The sequence below is a fragment of the Equus quagga genome, chromosome 5, assembly GCF_021613505.1.
Source record: "Equus quagga isolate Etosha38 chromosome 5, UCLA_HA_Equagga_1.0, whole genome shotgun sequence".
NCBI lineage: Eukaryota > Metazoa > Chordata > Mammalia > Perissodactyla > Equidae > Equus > Equus quagga.
Window position 1 is genome coordinate 6,227,129 of NC_060271.1, and position 21,010 is coordinate 6,248,138.

The 21,010-nt window shown below is 46.7% G+C and overlaps 1 protein-coding gene across 1 annotated transcript; it reads right to left on the bottom strand.

Moving 5' to 3' along the window:
• Positions 1 to 1,194: 1,194 nt before the first annotated feature.
• Positions 1,195 to 19,075, bottom strand: CPT2 (carnitine palmitoyltransferase 2). The gene is made up of 5 exons (XM_046662043.1): positions 18,766 to 19,075; positions 9,359 to 9,439; positions 7,725 to 7,831; positions 2,819 to 4,123; positions 1,195 to 1,824 (listed from the first exon to the last, which is right to left on the bottom strand). Exons 1-5 carry the CDS (start codon positions 18,915 to 18,917, stop codon positions 1,493 to 1,495), a joined length of 1,977 nt encoding a protein of 658 aa, XP_046517999.1. The 5' UTR covers positions 18,918 to 19,075; the 3' UTR covers positions 1,195 to 1,492.
• Positions 19,076 to 21,010: the final 1,935 nt, after the last annotated feature.

The following is a 21,010-nucleotide window of genomic DNA, read 5'->3' on the forward strand; positions in this document are numbered from 1 at the left end:
TAATCCTCGTTACAGTCCCACGCTATAGGAATTATCCTCATTTACACAGGGGAACTCACAGACCAGACAGGCTGAATAACTTGCCTGTGGTCGTAAGGGAGGACATAGTAGAACCAGGAGTTCAGATATTCCCGGTTATGAACCGGGAGTTCAGATATTCTCGGTTATGAACCGGGAGTTCAGATATTCCCGGTTATGACCCAGGAGTTCAGGTATTCCCAGTTATGTTCATGAATGAGAGCGGCAATATATTTATGTGCACTGGCAGCCATCAGTTGTCTCTCTCTAATCAAACCAAGGAATACAGAGGACCTGGTACCTGTGGGAAATTCACTAAACGATGACTGAGTGAAGGGTGGGTGGAGTCGGCTAAGATGTGCAGGCATGTTTACAGAACTGTAAGGAGGACTACATGAGATGACGCATTGGATGTGCTCTGTGACTGGCTCGTACCAGAATTCAAATCCCAGCTGTCCAATAACCTGGTGGACAAGCCACTGAGCGTGCAGGTAAAATTAAACACAAACAGAAACCTTCCTTTTCAAAAAACAAATAGAACAGAACAAAACCCCCTTCCTTTCATGTTACAGCTGTGTTCTAACAATAAATTGAATAGCAGTGTTCTAACAAAAATTCTGTGTCGATTCACTCAGTGGAGAAGTTTCAACTGCAAAAGGTACAGAGTGATTATTTCCACATTAGGCCATAATTAGCACATGAGTCACCTGGTTAAAATAAATACGCACGAATCATAAATCTTTATTTTTTTTGAGGAAGATTAGCTCTGAGCTAACATCTGCTGCCAATCCTCCTCTTTTTGCTGAGGAAGACTGGCCCTGAGCTAACATCCGTGCCCGTCTTCCTCTACTTTATATGTGGGATGCCTGCTACAGCATGGTGTGCCAAGCGGTGCCATGTCCACACCCAGGATACGAACTGGCAAAACCTGGGTCACCGAGAAGCGGAACATGAGCACTTAACCGCTGCGCCACTGGGCCAGCCCCGCAGAGGATTTTTAAAGAGAGGACATCCCAGGAGAGGAGCAAATTAATAGGGGGGATGAAACAGCGTTTCCCACCATCACCTGAAGAGCCAGGAGCCAGTGGGAACTTACTGCTGCCCGAACTTACTGAACTTACTGTTGTTCTTTGCGGGAATTAGGAAATTAGGTAAAAAAAGCAAAGAGGAACCATCTCCAAGCAATAATCAAATTTTATTTCTGCTTCAACAATAAATACACCTGAATTATTTTTCCGAATCCTATCCCTTGACCAAATCCCCTTGAAATTGAAATCTCCCATCATCTTTAGTTGTGATCTAGTCCCACTTGGAAATTACATGTTTAGCTTTAACGCCAGGATTTTAAAGCTCAAGCCTTACAGCCCGGGCACCTCACAGTCAGCTGCATTAGTCACAGAGTAGCACCTATTGGTTACATCGGCCCCAATTTTCATGGCGATGAAGCGATGGAGGCTTTTCACCGGCCCAGAAGCTAAGTTTTGATGGCTTTGCCTTCTAAGGCATCAAACATGTCTTCCAAGGCCTTCTCCACACACTGGAGAAACTCCTGGCTGTTGCGGCCTGGGTAGGAGGAGACGTTGCAGCCTATCCAATCGTCGTGAACAGCATACCCAACGCCAAAGCCATCGGGGACCACGGGGGCAAAGCCGCCAAGGCTCACTTCTGGGCTGCTCAGCGTGCTCGTGGACAGGACGTTGTGGTTAATCTGCCCGTATGCAGGGTCCAGGAACAGCTCAGGCACGGAAATCCCTTTGGCTGCTGCCAAGTACCGCAGAACAAACAAGTGGCGGTCAAAGCCCTGGCCTGCAGAGACACAGGGAAGGCAAAGTCTGACTCCCGGATCTGAGAGAGGCCTGAGAAACACCTCCCCCCACAGGAGGAGGCCCCTTCCCAGCGGCCTCACAGTGGAGCAAGGCCTGTCTACTCGGCATGCACACTGCCAGCTCCCCAACCTCTGGCGCAGCTCATTCTAGAACAATTCCTTTAAAAAAAGCTAAGCTAAAAATGAGCCTAAAATAAAAGTGTGAATTCAAAAATTCTGAAACTGAATCAGTTTAGTCAAACAGCCAAAAAAAGTATGTGAAGAGAGCGATGGACTCAAAAACTAAGATAAAACCCAAAGTCCAAGTCAAGTGTAAAAGCCAAGACTGAGCCAGTGGGTGAAACGGAAAGGGCTTCTAATCTCAGCCTCATTGCTAACTTGCTGTGTAACCCTGGGCCAGGGGCCTCCGTTTCCTACCTATAAACTGGAGAAGAATGAGACCAGAGCGTCTTGGAGGTTCCCCTCAGTCCAGGACTTTGGGCTGCATAAAAGGACTGGACTACGTGATCCTCCAGGTCCTCTCCAGGTCTCGAATTTTACCTCAAAGAGGCAAAGAAGGCTGACGCTTAGGTGTGGAAAGCGCTTCTGGGACGGCCTGTGTACAGGGACCAAACACACTGCAACTGAGGTGAAGGAAGAGGGGCTGCGGGCTCAGAAATCCTAAATTGTCAAAAGTGAGTCTGATGATCGTTAACTAAGAGAAAGCGAATCGTGTCACCGCTGAAAGTGACCTTACTTGAGCATGAAGTGAGATGCATTTCCCCATCTCAGCTTAGGAGGCGAGAACATTCTGATCCCTAGCAGCTAGTCTGGCTATTCAGACCGCTGGGGCAGAAAAACAGTCATTTTGGGAGATGGCATATGCATTAGACCTAGTGAAGGGGTGGAACCCAGATGTGAGACAGAATATTACTGAGGCTTACCCCAGTGCTGAGGGCAGGGAGACCCAAGGGCGTGCTCCCACCCCCGTCTCACCCATTGCTGCCTCTTTGGTCAGCCGGCTGTGGTACTTGGAGCACTCGGCCATCATCTGCTGAAGCTCCGCAGCACTGTGCTTGGAGGGCTCCCTGACAAAGGCCTCAGAGCACCTCTTTGTGAAGACGGAGGCCGGGCGGATGGTCTCGGTGCGGCCGTGCTTGAATGCTGCTGTGCTACAGGACTCGTAGGTGGCCACGGTCTGCCCGTACTGCCTCAGAAAGGCCATCTGGAAGGCCAGCTGGGCCACCGAGTCAGGGCTCAGCTTCTGCTTCTTCAGGAATTCTTTGCCTCCTCTCTGAAACCGGATGATGTCGATGGTGAGGGTTGTCACGGTGGCATCAAACTTGTCCTTAGCAGCACTGATGCCAGTCTTCAAGGCATCACTCAGCTTGAAGCTGAGTTTCTGCACGGCAATGGAGGAGTCAGTCCTGGCCGGCTGGCTCTGTGGAGTGATGGCGGGGGCCTGAGTGCTGTCTTTAAACACTTCATGAAAGAACCTGAGCACTGCCACACCGTCGCCCCAAGCATGTTCAAAGTGGACGCCAGCAGTGCCGTCCTCAGCTATCACGAGGTTAAAGGATTTATCAAACCAGCGGTTGGTGCCATCACCGTGAAGCATGCTGTGGGACAAGTGGATTAGGTCCTTGATGGGGAAGTCATCTAGGCAGAGACAGAACACAGCAGAGTCCACCTTCCTCAGGGTCTCCTCGTTGCCCCCATTCACCAGCTTCTGCCTGAGCTCTGCCCACACGTCTCGGTTCTCACTGGTCAGATACGCCAGTGGAAACTCAGGGGCGGGGCTGTTGTCTGAGAGAATGTACTTCAGATGAGCTTGGATTTCAGAGGGGCTCACAATGTTCCCATCTTGATCCAGGACATCAAAGACATAGAAATGTCCTTTTCTTAGAACAAGGAGGTGTCTGGCCTTGTCATCAGTGAAGAGTTCATCCCGACTGGGTCTGGGTAAACGAGTTGAATTGAAAAGCCGAAAATACTGTGACATATCCAGGGGATACGCATTGACCAAGTAGGCACCATACCAGGACAGAGAGGAAGGCACAAAGCGTATGAGTCTCTTGAAGGTATCAGTGTCACTTTTGGCAGGGTTCAAGTGGAACACTTCTGGCTCCAAAAGGCCAGCCCGCAGTGTCTTCAGGAACCGGACGGCAGAAACAGTCAGGTTGGTCGCCCGGGTGAGCTGGTCATTATACTCAGACTTTGGGTCAGGATTGAATGCGATAAATGGATTAAAGTTCAAGACAATGGAGTCTCGCGCAGTTAAGTACATATCAAACCAGGGGCCTAAACAATAAAAATTAAGAAAGAACACATAAAAAGTTAATACAGTCCCTACAAATAAAATTTGAGAAAGAAAATAGACCAAGCATATGCAGAAGAAATGACATCAATCTCCAGAGGGTAGAATTTCCAGATTATTTTTTTGCTCTGCAATCCTTCATGACATATAAACAGGATCATACAATATGTGGTCTTTTACATCCGGCATGTAACACTTATAATAATGTTTTTGAGGTTCGCGCATGTTGTAGCATATAGCAGTTCTTTCTTTCTTTTAATTGCTGAATAATGTCCCATTATATGGATGTACCACATTTTGTTTATCCATTCATCAGTCTATGGACATCTGGGTTGTTTCTACTTTTTGGTTATTACGAATAATGCTGCCACGTACAAGTTTGCGTGTGGACATATGCTCCCAGTCCTCTTGGGGATACAGCTAGGAGTGGAGTTGCTAGGACACGTGGTAAGTCTGTGTTTCACCTTCTGAGGAACTGCCAGAGTGTTTTCCAAAGTGGCTGCACCACTACAACCAGCAGCGAATGAGGGTTCCAATCTCTCCATATCCTCGGCAACATCTTTTATTGTTATTGTCTGTCTGTTGGATTGGAGCCATTCTAGTGGGTATCTCATTGTGGTTTTGATTTGCATTTCCCTAAAGTTTATTAATCGCTTTTTCTTCTCCATTCTGTTTCCTTTCTTTGCTCTTAAAGGAATAAAATACAATAACTCCTCACTTGCATTCGTGCTGGAACAGAATATTTGTTAAGCCCCACCCCGTCTCCTTAGGTTTCTCTTCTTCATCTCCTTTCAGGGACAACACTCACACTTGCTGACTCCCTGATGTCAGGCGTCTTCACCATCACTCTGTGTACTATGTACACTCCCGCACTCCCTCTCTTAGGAAATGCTCGTAAAGCAATTAGAAATAACTATCGATGCGTGTGGATCACTCAAACTAGCCCTCTGCATTCCTGTGGATGTTTTGTCTGTAAAAATTCCAGAAGCAATATTTTATCAGAAAATGTGTCTTCAAGGGAAGTTGCTGCCAGGATTAGCAAGCATGGATATATTCTACAAATAAGAACCATCTTCCACTGGAGGAAATAATTTTCACATGTAAAGCACTGGGAAAGGGATTAAGGGACACAAACGTATCTATTATTCATTTGTTGGCCCATTCATTCCCTTTCATTCCTTGAGACTCAGGCCAGGGGACATAGAGAGGAAAAGGACATGGACCTTGATTCGGAAGAACTCTGGTGAAGGAGACGAACATAATTCAAACATAATGCAATGGTGAGAGAAAAGAAGTACTGGGAGGTAGGATGTGTTTGATCAAAGAAGACGTGAATTTAGGCCTCTGATCCCTTCAGTAAAAGAATTTTAAAGAGACATCAACCAACAAGGCACAGAGAATGAGAGATGAGAAAAGAGCAAACACTGGAAGCTGGAAAGCATTTAGGCAACTGGTAACGACTAAAGCAGACTCAGAAAGCCCAGTCTAAGCTGGTGGCAGAGAAAGCCAAGAAATAATAGGATTTACACAGCAGAACCCCCACAGGACTCAGGAATTGGCAGCCTAGACAGATCTGTTCAAAGGCTGTTTAATCAGACCCTCACTCCACCCGCAGATTCCCTCCCCACTCCAGGAAAGACCTAAGTTTTATTCTCTGGAGAAAGTAAAACTGGGGGACATAAGTCACAGCCGAGATCCAAGCCCTCTTCCCTTACCACACGCCTCCAACACCAGCAAGCAGGAACAGGCCTTTTGGCAGTTTCCTGGCAAATCCTTCCCTGGGAGTCTAACCCAAAGATGCAAACATTATGTTCAGCAACGAATGGTCTAGCCAGACCACGTCACAAGAAGCTGTGTTGACGAGGCCCACCCTCATCCAGAGTTTCCAACAGCTTTTTTTTTTTTTCTTCCTGAGGAAGATCAGCCCTGAGCTAACATCTGCTGCCAATCCTCCTCTTTTTTTGCTGAGGAAGACTGGCCCTGAGCTAACATCTGTGCCCATCTTCCTCCACTTTATATGTGGGATGGCCACAGCATGGCTTGACAAGCAGTGCCATGTCTGCGCCTGGGATCCAAACCGGCGAACCCTGGGCTGCTCAAACAGAACGTGCGTACTTAACTGCTGCGCGCCACCGGGTGAGCCCTGCCAACAGCTTTTTAATGTCTCATCATATCCAAGACAACAGACAGATTAGGAAGCATCTGAAGAAAGAAAAAAGGGCAAAACAAACGGAAAAAAAGCCACTTGGAGATAGACTCTGACGGAAGATAAGAACTTAAAAAAAATTCCCAGATAAATTATTAAGCACCTAGAAGGCTAAACAAAAGAAAGTATAAGATAATTAACTTCAGAAAAAACAAAAAGTTTGTATACAAAAGGAAAAAATCCCAACATGCTACACAACTCAGCTGACGGTAGCGTGAATATGACCCTAACAGTGTAAACACTAAACACTGAGCGAACCAAACCCCCACTAACTCAACGTGAAAACCAGGGCACAGGAAGTGCGCACAAGGCTCATGTGTGTGGTGGGGATAGAAGGGGCTGCTGAGTTCTCATCTTCTGTAGTGAGATGTCAGTAGATAAGAGTTAAGATGCAGTAACGTAGGTGTAATTTAAAGAACGGGGCTATGTATCAAAAGAATCAGGGAGCAGCTGAAAGTGAGGAGGGAGGAATGAGGGGAGAATTAGGAAACTATGGTTTCTCCTAACAAGCCTGACAGAACTATTTGATTCTGTAAACTATGTTCATGTATAACCTAAATAACAATATGAACTAAATTAAAAGAAGTGCTGTGGGAACCGAGGTGGTAGCAGTCAACTCTGAATGGAGAGGGAGAAAGACCAAAAGGTTTCACAGAAAAACCATCCCTGCTGGATTTAAAGGAAGAATTCTCCAGGTAAAAAACGGCTGTGGGAACGACATGGATAAAGGCACAGGAGGAGGAAAGACTAAAGGGCTGAGGGAACAATGAGCTGTTCAGTTCTGTTGAAGCATGAAGTGTGTCAGGAAGATTGGTAAGAGACAAGGCTGGAGAGGGCAGTTAGGCCAGACCATGAAGGATCTAGAATGATACACACAAGACACAGGACTTTGGGCCAGCCCCAGTGACTTAGTGGTTAAGTTTGGTGCACCCCACTTCAGGAGCCCGGGTTCAGTTCCCAGGCGTGGACCTACACCACTCATCTGTCAGTGGCCATGCTGTGGTGGCGGCTCACATACAAAGAGAGGAAGATTGGCAACAGATGTTAGCTCAGGGTGTATCTTCCTCAGCCAAAAAAAAAAAAAAAAGGACATAGGACTTAATCCTGCATCCTTTGCAGACAGAACCAATGATTAGGTTGTCTGGGTCCTTCCTACAGAGGAGGCAAGCCATTGCTCTTGAGCCCAGATTCCAGTCAATACCTGAGTGGAGAAGGAACTCACTCAGCCTTAATGCATACCTTAGGAAGAGAGGATGAGACATCACTTCAGTGCTGGTCTCACCAAAAATATTTGTGAGAGCAAAACAGGAGAGAAGATGCCTTATTTTCCACTGTGGAGAGCTCTGGGAAAAATCGCGCCCACAGCCCAGCCTACCCACCTGAAATGTAGCTCGTGTGTTTATTCTGCTTGTCCTGAGCAACCAGCTGCTCGTGCAGCTCTTTTCCAATCCCACTTTCAAAACTCTTGCAAAGCTGTTCTGTTTTCCTGAAATGTTTAGGAAAAGATGGAATCAAACCATGGCAGGGAATACATGATTTTTAGATTCACAGTCAAGGACTCACATACTGAGCTTCGAGTCCCATGTAGTGTATCTCTCGAACCTGAGACTGAGAACAGAAAGCACCTCTGGTCAGAAGAACAGGAATCAATGCAAAACAAATAAATCTAGGATATGTTCTTAAAATGACTGATCGGGAAGGTCAATCAACATCTCATAAAATAATCTGTAATCTAGGAGGCAGCTTGGCATAGAGAAAAGGACAGGAGCTTTGGAGTCAAAAAGAGCTAAGTCTGACTTCTAGCTCTGTCACTTTCAAACTGTGTGACCTTGGACAAGTTACTTGATCTCTCTCTCAGCTTCTTTACGTGTAAAGTGATAATATACCACTTCACAAGATTAAAAAAGTATTTATAAAGCTAAGGATTTAGGGTAGCTTGAAACTAACACTTAATAACTGGTAGCTATTAAATTATTACTATTCAAAAGAAGCCTCAAGTGACTCATAATATTTTAAAAGCAGAGGACTAGACTATGAGCAGTTCATCTTCATTCTTCCATCAACGTCCAGTGAAGGATTCTGTGATCCCAATGACAATCTCAGCTATCTACACAAAAAAATTCCCATTATGGAAAAAGAGCACTATACTACGATACAGGAGGTTAACGCAATCCACTTTGGGACAATATCCAGTATTACTTCCTAATGCCACGCTGCATTAGTTTCCTATGACTGCCATAACAAAGTACCACAAACTGGATGGCTTGAAACAACAGATATTTATCCTGTCACAGTTCTGGAGGCTGGAAGGACAAAATCAAGGTGTGGACGGGACCATATTCTCTCTGAAGGCTCTACGGGCGAGTCTGTTCCATGCCTTTCTCTTAGCTTCTGGTGTCACAAGGTGTCCCTGGCATTCCTTGTTGACACCCTCTAGTGTCTGCCTCCATCATTACATGGCTGTCTCTGTGTCTCTTCTCTTCTTATAGGGACACCAGTCATATTGGATTAATGACCCACCCTACTTCAAGTATGACCTCATCTTAACTAATTACATCTGCAACAACCCTATTTCCAAATAAGGTCACATAGTGAGGTTGCAAGAAGAGCAGAAATTTTGGGGGCACACCATCTAACTCAGTACACACACCAAGCAAACTTCTGGTCTACCATGTGCTCTCCTCAGTGGACTTGCCCATCAGGAGCACACGCTCTCTGCAGATGACCAGTACCAACCAGCCTCCCAGGTACACCTACCAGGATACAGGACAAATTGGCCTTCTGGCTTATACGCCATCACCTGTTGAGTCTGGTTAGAGAGTCTCACCTCAGGGCTTAGTCAGCCCTTTATTAGTGAAAATCTATTTCCTGACTTTGCAAATGTGGAGACTAGTCCCAGGTTCCTGGAGACCCAATCAAATCATAGACACCCCCGAAGAAGCTTGGTCCGCCACTACTTGCCAGCGTCTCTTGAACCACCCAACCATCATCATGCAGAGTTCTCAGCATTTACCTGAACTGGCTGTCATCCAAGAGAGGCTTCTGTGCATTGAGGTATCTCCTAATGGTGTCTTCAAGTTTGGGAATAGGCAGCCTGGGGAAAAAGCACGGTTGGTGTAGGGTGACAATATGTGGAAGATGTTAATAAGCTTCACAATCCAAACTCATAAACTAATTACTACTGTGTAATTAATTTCCTTCTGAAAAAATCAACAATGGGAAGCCACTGGCAAATCAGAATTGATAGATTCACTAGTGTAAGTATCAATGGTAACTCTATTTTTCAGTAAACTAATAATTTTTTAATGTATTAATGATGAATTTCATAAGATAAATTAGCAAATATACCAAGAGATTTAAAATGGAGAAGCAGAAGCTGCCAGAAGCACTCCCGTTTCCTGGTCACAATTATAATACCTGTGCTATCTCTGTATTGGCCCTGATTTTAATTCTACCCTTAGTTTGAACAATTGCATTTTTCTGCCCCAAGATGAATTTTAAAAGTTCTATTTTTAATTTTCTTGTTAATTTTCTGACAGAGAACGATACAAAGGTGAAACACAGGTCTGTCTAAGGGCCAGCCAAATATGGGATGGCCCCCCAAGCCATGCCCGGCCCGCAGGAGGCCCGTGAGGAGGGACCAGATCTTCCCACGCGCCCACTTCCTCATCATTCTCTACCAGTCGGTTCCCTGCGACGGCCACGGCAGGTACTGGTCCACTGTGAAATGAACACACATGGACAGTATAACGAGGTGTACTTTCTTTTTCATTCCAATAATTTTACTGAAAGATATATCCCCTACTACCAAAATTTAATCATAGTTTGTTAGCTTACCTCTGCCAGCTCAAAATTAACACTGCTATATTCAAAATATGTAAATATGGCAGCCATTTTAGGAAAACTGAAAAGTTATTCATAAAACATAGTTTAAAACCTTACTGTTAGAAATACTGTGGTTCTTCCATTTGTTTTTCAAAGCATGTTTATCCAAAACAAGATGCTAAAAACAAATATGAAAGATTTACAGCCATCATGAACTTAGGCTGCACTAAGTAACCAATCGTGACAGTTCAATCCTGTAGATCATTTACATCCATGGACTTACACAGAAAGTCCCAACACTACCTCAGCCACCTCATAATTTCCACATTACCCACTTACTTTTCTCAGGACTTTGGGTTTTTTAAGTTTTTTAATTTTTGTGCTGAGGAAGATCTGCCCTGAGCTAACATCTATTGCCAACTGTCCTCAATTTTATATGTGAGCCACCGCCAGAGAATGGCCACTGACAGACAAGTGTCGTAGGTCTGTGCCCAGGAACCAAAGCTGAGCACACTGAAGTTAACCACTAGGCCACTGGGGCCGGCCCAGGAATTTCTTTTGACACAGTAGGGTTATTAATAAAAGTTTACCTTCTTTTTCAAGAAAATTCTAAATTAGAGGCAACGGCAGTTTAATAAAAAGAGTCCCTATTAAAAAGCTTCTGAAATGTTAACTGTAGCCTGAATTTATTTTAGTGGGGCAAAGCAAGTTTTCAGAGAGATGACTTATTTTTGAGTTACTAATACAACAGAAACTGAATTTTATCAATGGGACTAAATTGAGGCAGTACAGAGTCTGCATAAAAATTTGTATCATGGATACAAAAATCACCTGTTTTCTATTCAAAAAATATTAAAGATAACTTAATGAATATGCCAAACCTACCAGGTCTACACTTTTGCCTTATACAAGATGCCCTCAATGCAAACGCCATACAGCAACACAGTCCACATCACTGAATTATCTAACACTTGGCTGATGACGGCCATGTATACGAAGTTACTGGTTCACAGTGAAAAGAAAAAACAGTATAGTGAGCTTTTCACAAAGCTAAATTTGCTTAATTTAAAAGTCTATCCATAATTCTGAGATTGTCTCTTTTCTTTTGTTTTAGATGCGGGATGGGGATCATTAAAGGTCCTTCCTTTTACGAAATAATGTTGATAATAATATTTTCCCCCATAACTTTACTGATCTGTGAAGTCAAAAAGTGTAAAAACTACTGACACAGTGGAAAGATAATGAGATTTAGAATCAGACCTAGGCTTGAGGCCCAGTTCTGCCCTTAACCTCTAGCTATATGGGTAAAGGCAGCAAATCACTCGATGTCCCTCGGACTCCAGCCTGCCTATAGTTGGAGAGAAGAACTGACTGCCTCACAGAGCGATCAGAAATCCTGTGTGTCAAGTTCACCCGCACGCAGCACAAGTCCATCACTAGCACAGCTGGTCTACGGAGAGGTTAAGGTCACAGCCTTTGCAATCTCACGGATCTGGAGTTGCATCCTAGACTGTCACTTACTATCCATGTGATTTTGGGCAAATTTCTTACCTCTCTGGCCCCCCTTTCTCCATTTGTTAAATAATAGCTCACTGGGCTATTATGAGGATTAAATGAAATAATAATATAAAGAAATTAGCAATGTATCTGAGATACAGTAAGCATTAGACACACAGCACATTCTGAATGTATATTTATAGTCATCTAGATACCTTTCACTAGCTCACTCTCTCTCCTTTCCATTTCCCTCTGAGTTTCCCGCTTCCCTTCTGTTTCCACACCTCCCACCATAGGCACAAACCCTGTCCCCAATTCTTTCTTTCCACCCGCTCAGCAACAGCCAGTTTGGCCCCATGTAGCTACTATTCTTCACTAGCCACTTCCACTACACCATTCAGAACCCCGATTCTGTGCTGAATAAACTACCCTATATTCCACAACTACTTCTCCAGTATTTCTCTTACCTCCTCACCTTTCTTAAAGTCTGACTATTCTGACAGTACCACTTACTTTCAGATTTCTCTCCAAAGAAAGCCACTCCCCAACTTCTAGGAAGCACCAGCACCCTCCTGACCCCCACCATCTGCCGTCAACATTAAACAAGTTTCCTTCCTCTCAAAGCCACTAAGACCACCCCTCCCCATCCTCATCTCTGTTACCCACTCCAAGGAGTGATGAGTTAGTGAACCAGCTCTCCGGTGGGCAGCGGGTGAAGACCTGATTTGTACTATTTACCAATTTCTGTAAATCTCCCACCAGGCCAATTGCAAGCTACCAACATGATGTCACCAAATGTGGAGCTGAGAAGAAATGCACAGAAATGGCTCTCATAATTACGGTGATGTACAGAGAGAGGGGCTCACCGCTCATTAGGATTTTTCCTCTGAAACCCCTTCTCTGACCTCCACTGGCACATGGGCCAGCACAGAAAAGTAGTTAGTAAATGTATGTTAAACGAATGAGCTGATTACTCCTTCCTTTACTCCCCAACCCATCCCAGGACCCTATATTCTTCTCGGCCTCATTTACTGGCATTTCTGTACTTATGTCTCTCCCCCCGCAGACTGCAGGATGTGAGATCCTTAAAGGATGTAGAAGATGGAGTTGGACACTTTCTTCCTATCCTGTTGGTTTTGACATCACCTCCTTCTGAGTCTCTTTTCCCTCATTATGTCCTCCTACCCTAAAAGTGCATGTTTTCTCAAGACTGGGTCCTCTGTCCTCTTCTGATTGTATACCTGTCAGTACGCCCCTCCTCTCTCATAGTTTCAACCTGGTCAGGTGAGAGAGAAAATGGAAGGTCTGCAAGGGAGCATGATCCTGCCAACTGCAGATGTGTTCTCTGTTTGGGGACCGGGTGGTATGCTGCAAAAACTATAAGCTCTGAAGCCAGACAAACCTGAGTTCAAATCTTAAACAAGTCACTTTTCAGAAAGTAGATGAGTGGTAACCCGGGGTGGGAGGGGGGATGGGAGTGACTGCTAATGAGTACGGGTGTTTTTGGGGGGATAATGAAATGAATTAGATAGTAGTGATAGTTGCACAACTCTGTGATTATACAAAAAAAACCCTACTGAACTGTATACTTTAAAAGAGTGAATTTTATATACGTGAATTAGATCTCAATAAAACTGTTAAATATTTTTTAAACAAGTCACTCTTCATCTCTGATCAATTTGTTTCTTCAGTAAGAGGAAGGAACTGAAAGAGAGAGTCTCTAAGACCTTCATAACTCTGGGACTGAAACCTCCACAGTCACGTCGATTCCTCTCACTGCAAGGCAGCTGCACGATGGCTGCGAGCGGACACCGGCTTCATCATTCACAGCTGTGTGACGCTGGGCGCGCGGCCCCCTCGTACCTAAGTTTCCTCATCTATAACATGGGGAGAATACTAACACGTACCTCCTAGGGTTCTGTGCTGATTAGATGAGGCAATACATATCATTGACGGCGCCTGGTGCATAGTAAGCACTCAATAAATACTAGATTTTATTATCTCCTCCCTCCTCAAGTCTTGTAGATCCAAACTCTGCCAACTAGACCGCTCACGTCCCTAGGGAACTAGCTCATCGTCCCTCCCTCAGTGCTCAACACAGCACTTCACCTTTTCTGTTGTTTGCCTGCCCCCTATCCATTCTCCCTTCTTCTGGAACACCACTCCTTCCCATTCGAGTCCCTGTGGTTCAGGTGGGGTGACTCCACCCCAACTCCTGGGGCGGGCTTACAGCTCGCTGGTTCAGACCCAATGAGACCCACTGGGGATCTTTAAGACTTAATTACAGGATTTTTAAACTGTTTTTGAACTGTTAGGAAGGGGGAATCTCTAACAGCTGAGGTCACTAAGAGATGAGGGTGTAAGCTACGCCTTAAATGATGGCTGCCACTTTGTCACCATGAGGAGAGAGCCTGCTTGAGAATGGAGTCGCACAAATGATAAGAGTTGAGTGGAAAGGCAAAACAGTCTTTTTTTCCCCCAGTTTTTTTTTGAGGAAGATTAGCCCTGAGCTAACTGCTGCAATCTTCCTCTTTTCACTGAGGAAGACTGGCCCTGAGCTAATCCATGCTCATCCTCCTCTACTTTATATGTGTGGGATGCCTACCACATCACGGCTTGCCAAGTGGTGCCATGTCCACACCCGGGATCCGAACTGGTGAACCCTGGGCTGCTGAAGTGGAACGTGCGCACTTCACCACTGCACCACCGAGCCGGCCAAAAACAAAGTCTTAATGACATCAGATGAGCCCGTGATCCAACCTGGACTTTTCAGGTCTGTGAGCTCACACATTCCTGGTGGCTTAAGCCAATTTAAACAGAGTTTCTGTAAGTTGCTACCACAAAGGCCCTTACCGCGACAATCGCCTTTTGAGTAAGCATTCACTTACAGTCAACATTTATTCTCTACTCTTTACAAATCAAGTTGTGAGGTCATCTCCAGTCTCTTTGCACCACCCTGCCTTCTCCACAGTTCCTCAAAGAACACCAAAAGTGGTTTCGTGGGCACACTTGCAGTTCCTTGAGCCCCCTGAGATGTAACTCGCCAGGTGCCCTGAAACAGGCAGAGTTAGGGCCTTCAGAGATGCATGGCAGTTCCATCAATACCACGGAGGTTCTCCTTCGCCACCCCCATCTAAGGAACCGCACCCCCATCTAAACATCATTTGCCTTAATAAAGATGGAAGAAAAGTAAGCGCTAAGCAGATTTATCTCACTTATTGTCTCCTGTGTTAATGACTCTGCGTAAATGACCTGCTATCATTACGCAATCTGCCTCGGAACAGCAGGCACCCTGTTGTCCATCCTGCAAGAACACAGCCGAAATCCTTCTGTGTTTACACAATCTAGTTACCAATCAGATAAAGTCATTCTGGATGTTGACACTCTACGTGAAAGACAAGTCTTTGGGGCCCAGACCATTACTGTTTTTGTTATCCTCCACACCCTGGGGACTCTGGCCTCACCTGTCTCCCCTCTGAATTCTAGGGAACCTGCCCATTCTGTCTTGAACACTGGTTATGATCTAAAGTGATTAGGGATTAAAAGAAAAACAACAACAGATAGTTGACATTTATTGTGGATCATCCATAGGCCTAAAACATGTCCAATATTATTTTTTAAAGACATAAAATGGATTCCCTGCCCCCCAACACACACACACACCCCAGCCCAATTCAAATAACTAAGGGCCCAAATGGTGACTCCTTAATTTGGGCTGGGCCTACCATAAACTCAAAATTTCTGACCACATCATAATTTCAGGCTTCTGTTCCTTGGCATGAGCTGCCCTATCCTTCCCTCACACTTCTCATTTGGTGATCTTAATTCCAACACAAAAGTCATCTCTTCTGGGGGCCGGCCCAGTAGCCCAGTGGTTAAGTTTGTGCACTCTGCTTCAGCAGCTTGGGGTTCATGTGTTTGGATCCCAGGCACGGACTTATACACCACTCATCAAGTCACGCTGTGGCAGCATCCCACATACAAAATAGAGGAAGACTGGCACAGATGTTAGCTCAGGGCCAATCTTCCTCACCAAAAAAAAAAAAAAAAAAAAAAAATCACGTCGTCTGTGAAGCTTCTCTTAGCCAGACACTAAGTCACTCCCACAACACAAAAACAACACAACAGTTGTCCCCTAGCACATCCCAGACATGCAACAAATCTTTAAAGCAGTTACAGTACTTGTGAATATCTAACGAGTACTCACTATGTGCCAGACTTTGTACTAAGTGCTTTATATCAAGGTATTTAATTCTAACAACCCTGAGAGGAAGGTCACATTATGAGTCCCATTTTTAGGTTAGATGACTTGCTCACAGCCATGAAGCTAGTAAGAAGTGGAGCTGGATAAAAAATCAGATCTGTGGGACTCCTGTCTCCTGATCTTAACCCCCAGGAAATGCTGCTTCCCACTGATCACATGATATCTTCACCATCTGTTCACCTGTCAAATAACCCCCACTATATGGTAAACTCCTCCCCTTGATTGATTGGTCTCCAAATCCATATCAATAAATGTTTAGCAAATTAATAATGCAAATGAGCAGGTCAGGCTGATCTACCTTGTGTCTCCTCAGGACTTGCAGTTTGATATTTTGAGGTTAACTGTTCAGTGTACATCAATCTAATCCTTAAAAATAACACCTAACTTGGGGCTGGCCCCGTGGTCGAGTGGTTAAGTTCTCGCACTCCGCTGCAGGCGGCCCAGTGTTTCGTTGGTTCGAATCCTGGGCGCGGACATGGCACAGCTCATCAAACCACGCTGAGGCAGCGTCCCACATGCCACAACTAGAAGGACCCACAACGAAGAATATACAACTATGTACCGGAGGGGCTTTGGGGAGAAAAAGGAAAAAATAAAATCTTTAAAAAAAAATAAATAAATAACACCTAACTGAACTGTACACATAAAAATTGTTAAAATGGTAAATTTTGTTATGAATATTTGACCACACTAAAAAAGAGCAAAGAAAAAAATGTAACACCTGAAAAACAAGCAAATGATAATACAAGGGTTCCTAGAGGAAAGCAAGTCCAAGGCCACTAGGTTAAAAGGCAGCAGTGATATGACAAGAACAGGAAGAAGAGGCAGCGGGGGAGGGACATGCACTTCGACTGCCTAATACAAAGGGTCTCTCTCCCCACGCCAATGAATTAGGACAGTTCCTATCTTTGGCGTCTTCTCTATGAACTGTGTGCATTCTCTTCCTACCTTGCAGGTAAGAACTGGGCCTCAAAGAAGTTAACTGAATTGCCTGAAGTTAGACATAAAGAGTATCAGATCCGGAATCTGAAACTACGTTCCACCAGGCACCTCAAAGCTGGGGCTTTTCACCAAGTGTGACATCAAAATGAATGTCAAAGATAACACATTTTACTAGTCTAGAATCTCAGAGATCAAAGGAATTTCATCTTATCTAACCCCCAATTTCCAGCTGCGGTAATGGTAATGGACGCCTGGGGGTCATCATTTAAGGTCACACATGTGTGATGAGTGCTACAGTAGGTAGCTCCAGATTCCCACAGATCATTGTGTGGATTGGACAAAATGATCTTGAATATTCTTTCCAGCTTTCCAATTCTAAAATGGAGGCAATCCCTCCGACCTTAAACCCAGATGGGGCCCAGGCCTGCCGGGAAGTCAAAGGCTGTCTGCCGCTAGGCTTGGCGAGGAGACAGGCTCTGTCACTCTCCCCACATCCTGGCTCAGCTCACACAGGCCGCAGGGAGGAGGCGTGTTCCAGCTGATCTCACAGGCACAAAAAGCCTTTTTCTTTCTCTCTCCCACCCTCCTGCCAAATTTAAACAGTGGCGTCAGGCTAGATAACCTCATTTTAGTTTGTTGAGATGGCTGCACACTGTGCTTTCACAAGAACGACCTCAGAGGATCCTCCTGAGAGGGAGGGGGTGGGCAGTGAGGATGGTGGGCTAAACGGGTCCTGGATGTGGGGAAAAACAGCAAGCTAGTGTGAGTCAGGCGATGCTTGTGATGCAAAGCTCACTCTGAAGTGTGCACGGCGGGGAGAGGAGACACACGATGACACTGGCCGCCAGCCATGGCCTGGAGACGCCTGACAGGGGTTTACAGAGACAGGAAGTGACAAGGGTCTTTGAGACAAACTTGGAACTTGGCACCAGGAACTAACCGGCGAGTGAGTAGAGCAGTTAGGGTTTGGCTTTGGAGGGTGAAGGGATCCGGGGAAATTTCCTGATGGAGAGGGAGACCGGGCCGTTCAGACGAAGGCTGGGAGTTCAAAGGTTATGAAAAGTGGAAGCCGAATTTAAGAAAATTTCTGTTTTCATAGGGAAAGCAGATTCTGGGCGAAGTGTTTAGAAGGGGGGAGCCACGGTGAGGAGGAACGGAGAGAACTTGGGGGGCTCTGGAGCTGCTGAATAAATGTTTGAGGGGTCCTAAGGGTGGCGTCCAGACTTCTGTGAGGCGGCTGAAACCGCAGGGGCACTGTGCGCAGGGAGGATATTTTAGGGAGAGGAACCTGGGGGTGAATGTGATGTTGAGGAAGGTGAGGTGGGAGCGATGTTTCCGGGTGAAGACGGACTCAGAACGCTGAGAAGGAGCTGGGGGAGGGTAGGTGCACCTGAAGCCCGGGCTGGAGGGGACCGGTGGGCGCCAAAGAGCGTAGGGCTGGAGGCACCGGGAGTGGGGCCGAGGGGCCTGAGCAACAGGGTGAAGAGCGTGGGGAGAAGCCGAGGGAGGGAAACCATTATGTGTCGGAAACTGGCCCATCCGTCCTCTGGACAGGAATGCGGGGCAGTCACGAAAGCACTGCAGGAGACACCCTAGTTGGAGCGGTCAGGGTTCGGTTGGATATTTTTTAGGATATCTGGTTGGACGCCGGGTTATTGGCGAGGGAGTCTGAGTAGGGCTCAAGATAGAGAATCTGAGAGAGCAATGGGGCGTTCTGGAAGAGAATCTGAGCGTGCTGAGGTTCCCGCGCCAGGAGATTCCGAAAGTCACGGATTTCCAGGGTGGGGGATGCGGCATCCCCCGGGTAGGGATTCAGCAGAAGAGCCGTGAGTGACTGGAGCGAGGCTGGGCCGATCCGGGGCGGGCGGCGGGGGCCGGGAGGCCGGGCTCACCTGGGCAGGCTGTCCTGGTAGTGCATGGTGGGCACCAGGCTGCGCTGCAGGTACTGGCCGGGCCTGGAGCCGGCGCTGAGGGGCCGACACGGGGCTGCCGGGCCCATCGCAGGACCGCGGGCCCAGGGGCGCAGCAGCAGGCGGGTCACCATCGTCCTGCGAGGCTGCGGCGGCCAGGACACCGCGAACAAGGAGTTACGCCGCACGGAGACAGCACTGCCGACCTCAGGCGCCCCAGGACGCGGCGTCCCACACGCCGGCCCAGCTCGCGTCCGCCCACGGAGCCGCTTCCGGCCCGCGCCGCCCGTTGGCCCCGCCCACGAAGGGCCCCACGGCCCACCGGCAGGCCCCGCCCACGGAAAGGCTCCGCCCACGGGAAGCCCCGCCCGCCGGCCTATCGGGGATCCCCGGGTCTAGGTCGCTGCCCAGCCGGCAGGGCCGCCGCCTCCCGACCCGGCTGGGCTCCCTCCCGCTCCTGAGGCGGCGGGAAACGGAGCTCCGAAGCTTCTCACTTCTCCTGTTTTAGAGCAAGATAGAAACGAGCTGAAGAAAAAGAAAAGCCGAAAACAGCTTTGGAATCTGATGAACCTAAGTTTGATCCAGGCTCCGTCCCTGAGAGATCGTGGGCAAAAATTTAAAGCTGTATTTCCTCGTCTAGGAAATAGAGATCATGATCATGCACCCTACCTCGCACGATTCTACATATGAAGCACTTTGGTGGGTACAGTGCCTGGCGCTGTAAACAGTAAATGGTGGCTGTTGGTACTGTGGTTACTAGTAACCCGTGACGTTTGCCCAGTCGAAGCCCTTTGACATCCGTGATTAACCACACAGCTGCCCTGCGAGCTCACCCGAGCTGGTATTAGAGAAAATGTGTGCAGAAGTCGGAACCAAGGAGTCTCCCGTCCAGCAACCTCTTCTGTCAGAAAGCCCCGTTAGAGCAGGATCTCTTCTGCTTGAACGTCCTTTCTCAGCTTGAACATTTCCAAAGACTGGAAAGGTTCTGGTTCTGGGAAGTCTTCCATGCTTGGGAGGCCACAGGAAGCTGCCTGTCACCCCAGATCACCTCCAAGCTTCCTTCCAGCTCTGACTCTAGGATTCCACAACTGGAACAGAGATGGGTCATCCCTTAGCCATCACAAAACAAACAACCCCCCTACACCCCAACCTCTGCTCTAGCTGCAGCTGAAGGATTGAGTGGGCTCTGCTCCCATTTTACAGAAGAAAGGGAAGTATCCAAAGACATAAAATCATACTGTCTGGCTTGAGGTACAACACAGAATTGGTTCTGGGAACGTGGACTTCCTTCACCTCCAGCTCTCAATCTTGACCCTGTCGGTTTGAGGTAGCCAAGTGCAATTAGTCTGTCTCGTAATTGGCTAAACAGTGCCAGGAACTGGAGCACACCAGAAAGAGCACTGGACTGGGAGTCAGGAGACAAGAGTTTTGCTCTCAGCTCTGTCCTGTTCTAGTTAAGTAACCCCCTGGTTGAACAAGAAGATCACTAACCAGCTCATACTTAATCAGTAATGATTACAAATCCTTAAGAACTAAACATGGAACTCAAACATACTGACTATCTAGCCCTGCTCCCTTGAGGGGAGAACAGACAGAGCTGATCCAAGTCCAGAACATCAATGCCCTTTGCCTACAGTGTGTGGGCCAGAGGGGAACACCAAATCCTTTCTGAAAAACAGTACTCATCGCCAAATCCACACAGGTTTCAAGGCTTTGAAAACATCAGAAGTGTAGAGCTAAGAGGATTAGAGGACCAGGAAGAAACAGTGGACCCAGTAGAAGAGCAATGGCTCAGTTCTAGAGACAGAGGGCCAAGAAATAGTGCCCAACCAATCTAACAGCTAAAGAGGGGCTCAGAAGCCTTCTGGGGGTACATGGCTGTTAGGAGCAAATCTAACCCCTCAGGCCACAGTCCAAGGCCTTCTGAATTCTGGCCCCCACCTGCTTCTCCAGTTCCCATCAGGTCACCCGAAGTACCATATGTTATAGTAACATTGAGCTACTCAGCATTTCCAGAACTTGTCCTTGTTCCGTGCCGTTTCTTTTTTTAAGCTGTGCCTACTATCTGGAATGTCTTTCCATGCATTTCTGCCTAGTACACTCTGACTCATCCTTCAAACCCCATTTCAAAACTCACAACCTCTGTGAAGTCTTCCTCAACCCTCCTCCTCCCTCCTTCCCCAAGAACAATCCCTCCCTTTGGATTCCACGGCACGTTCACACTCCT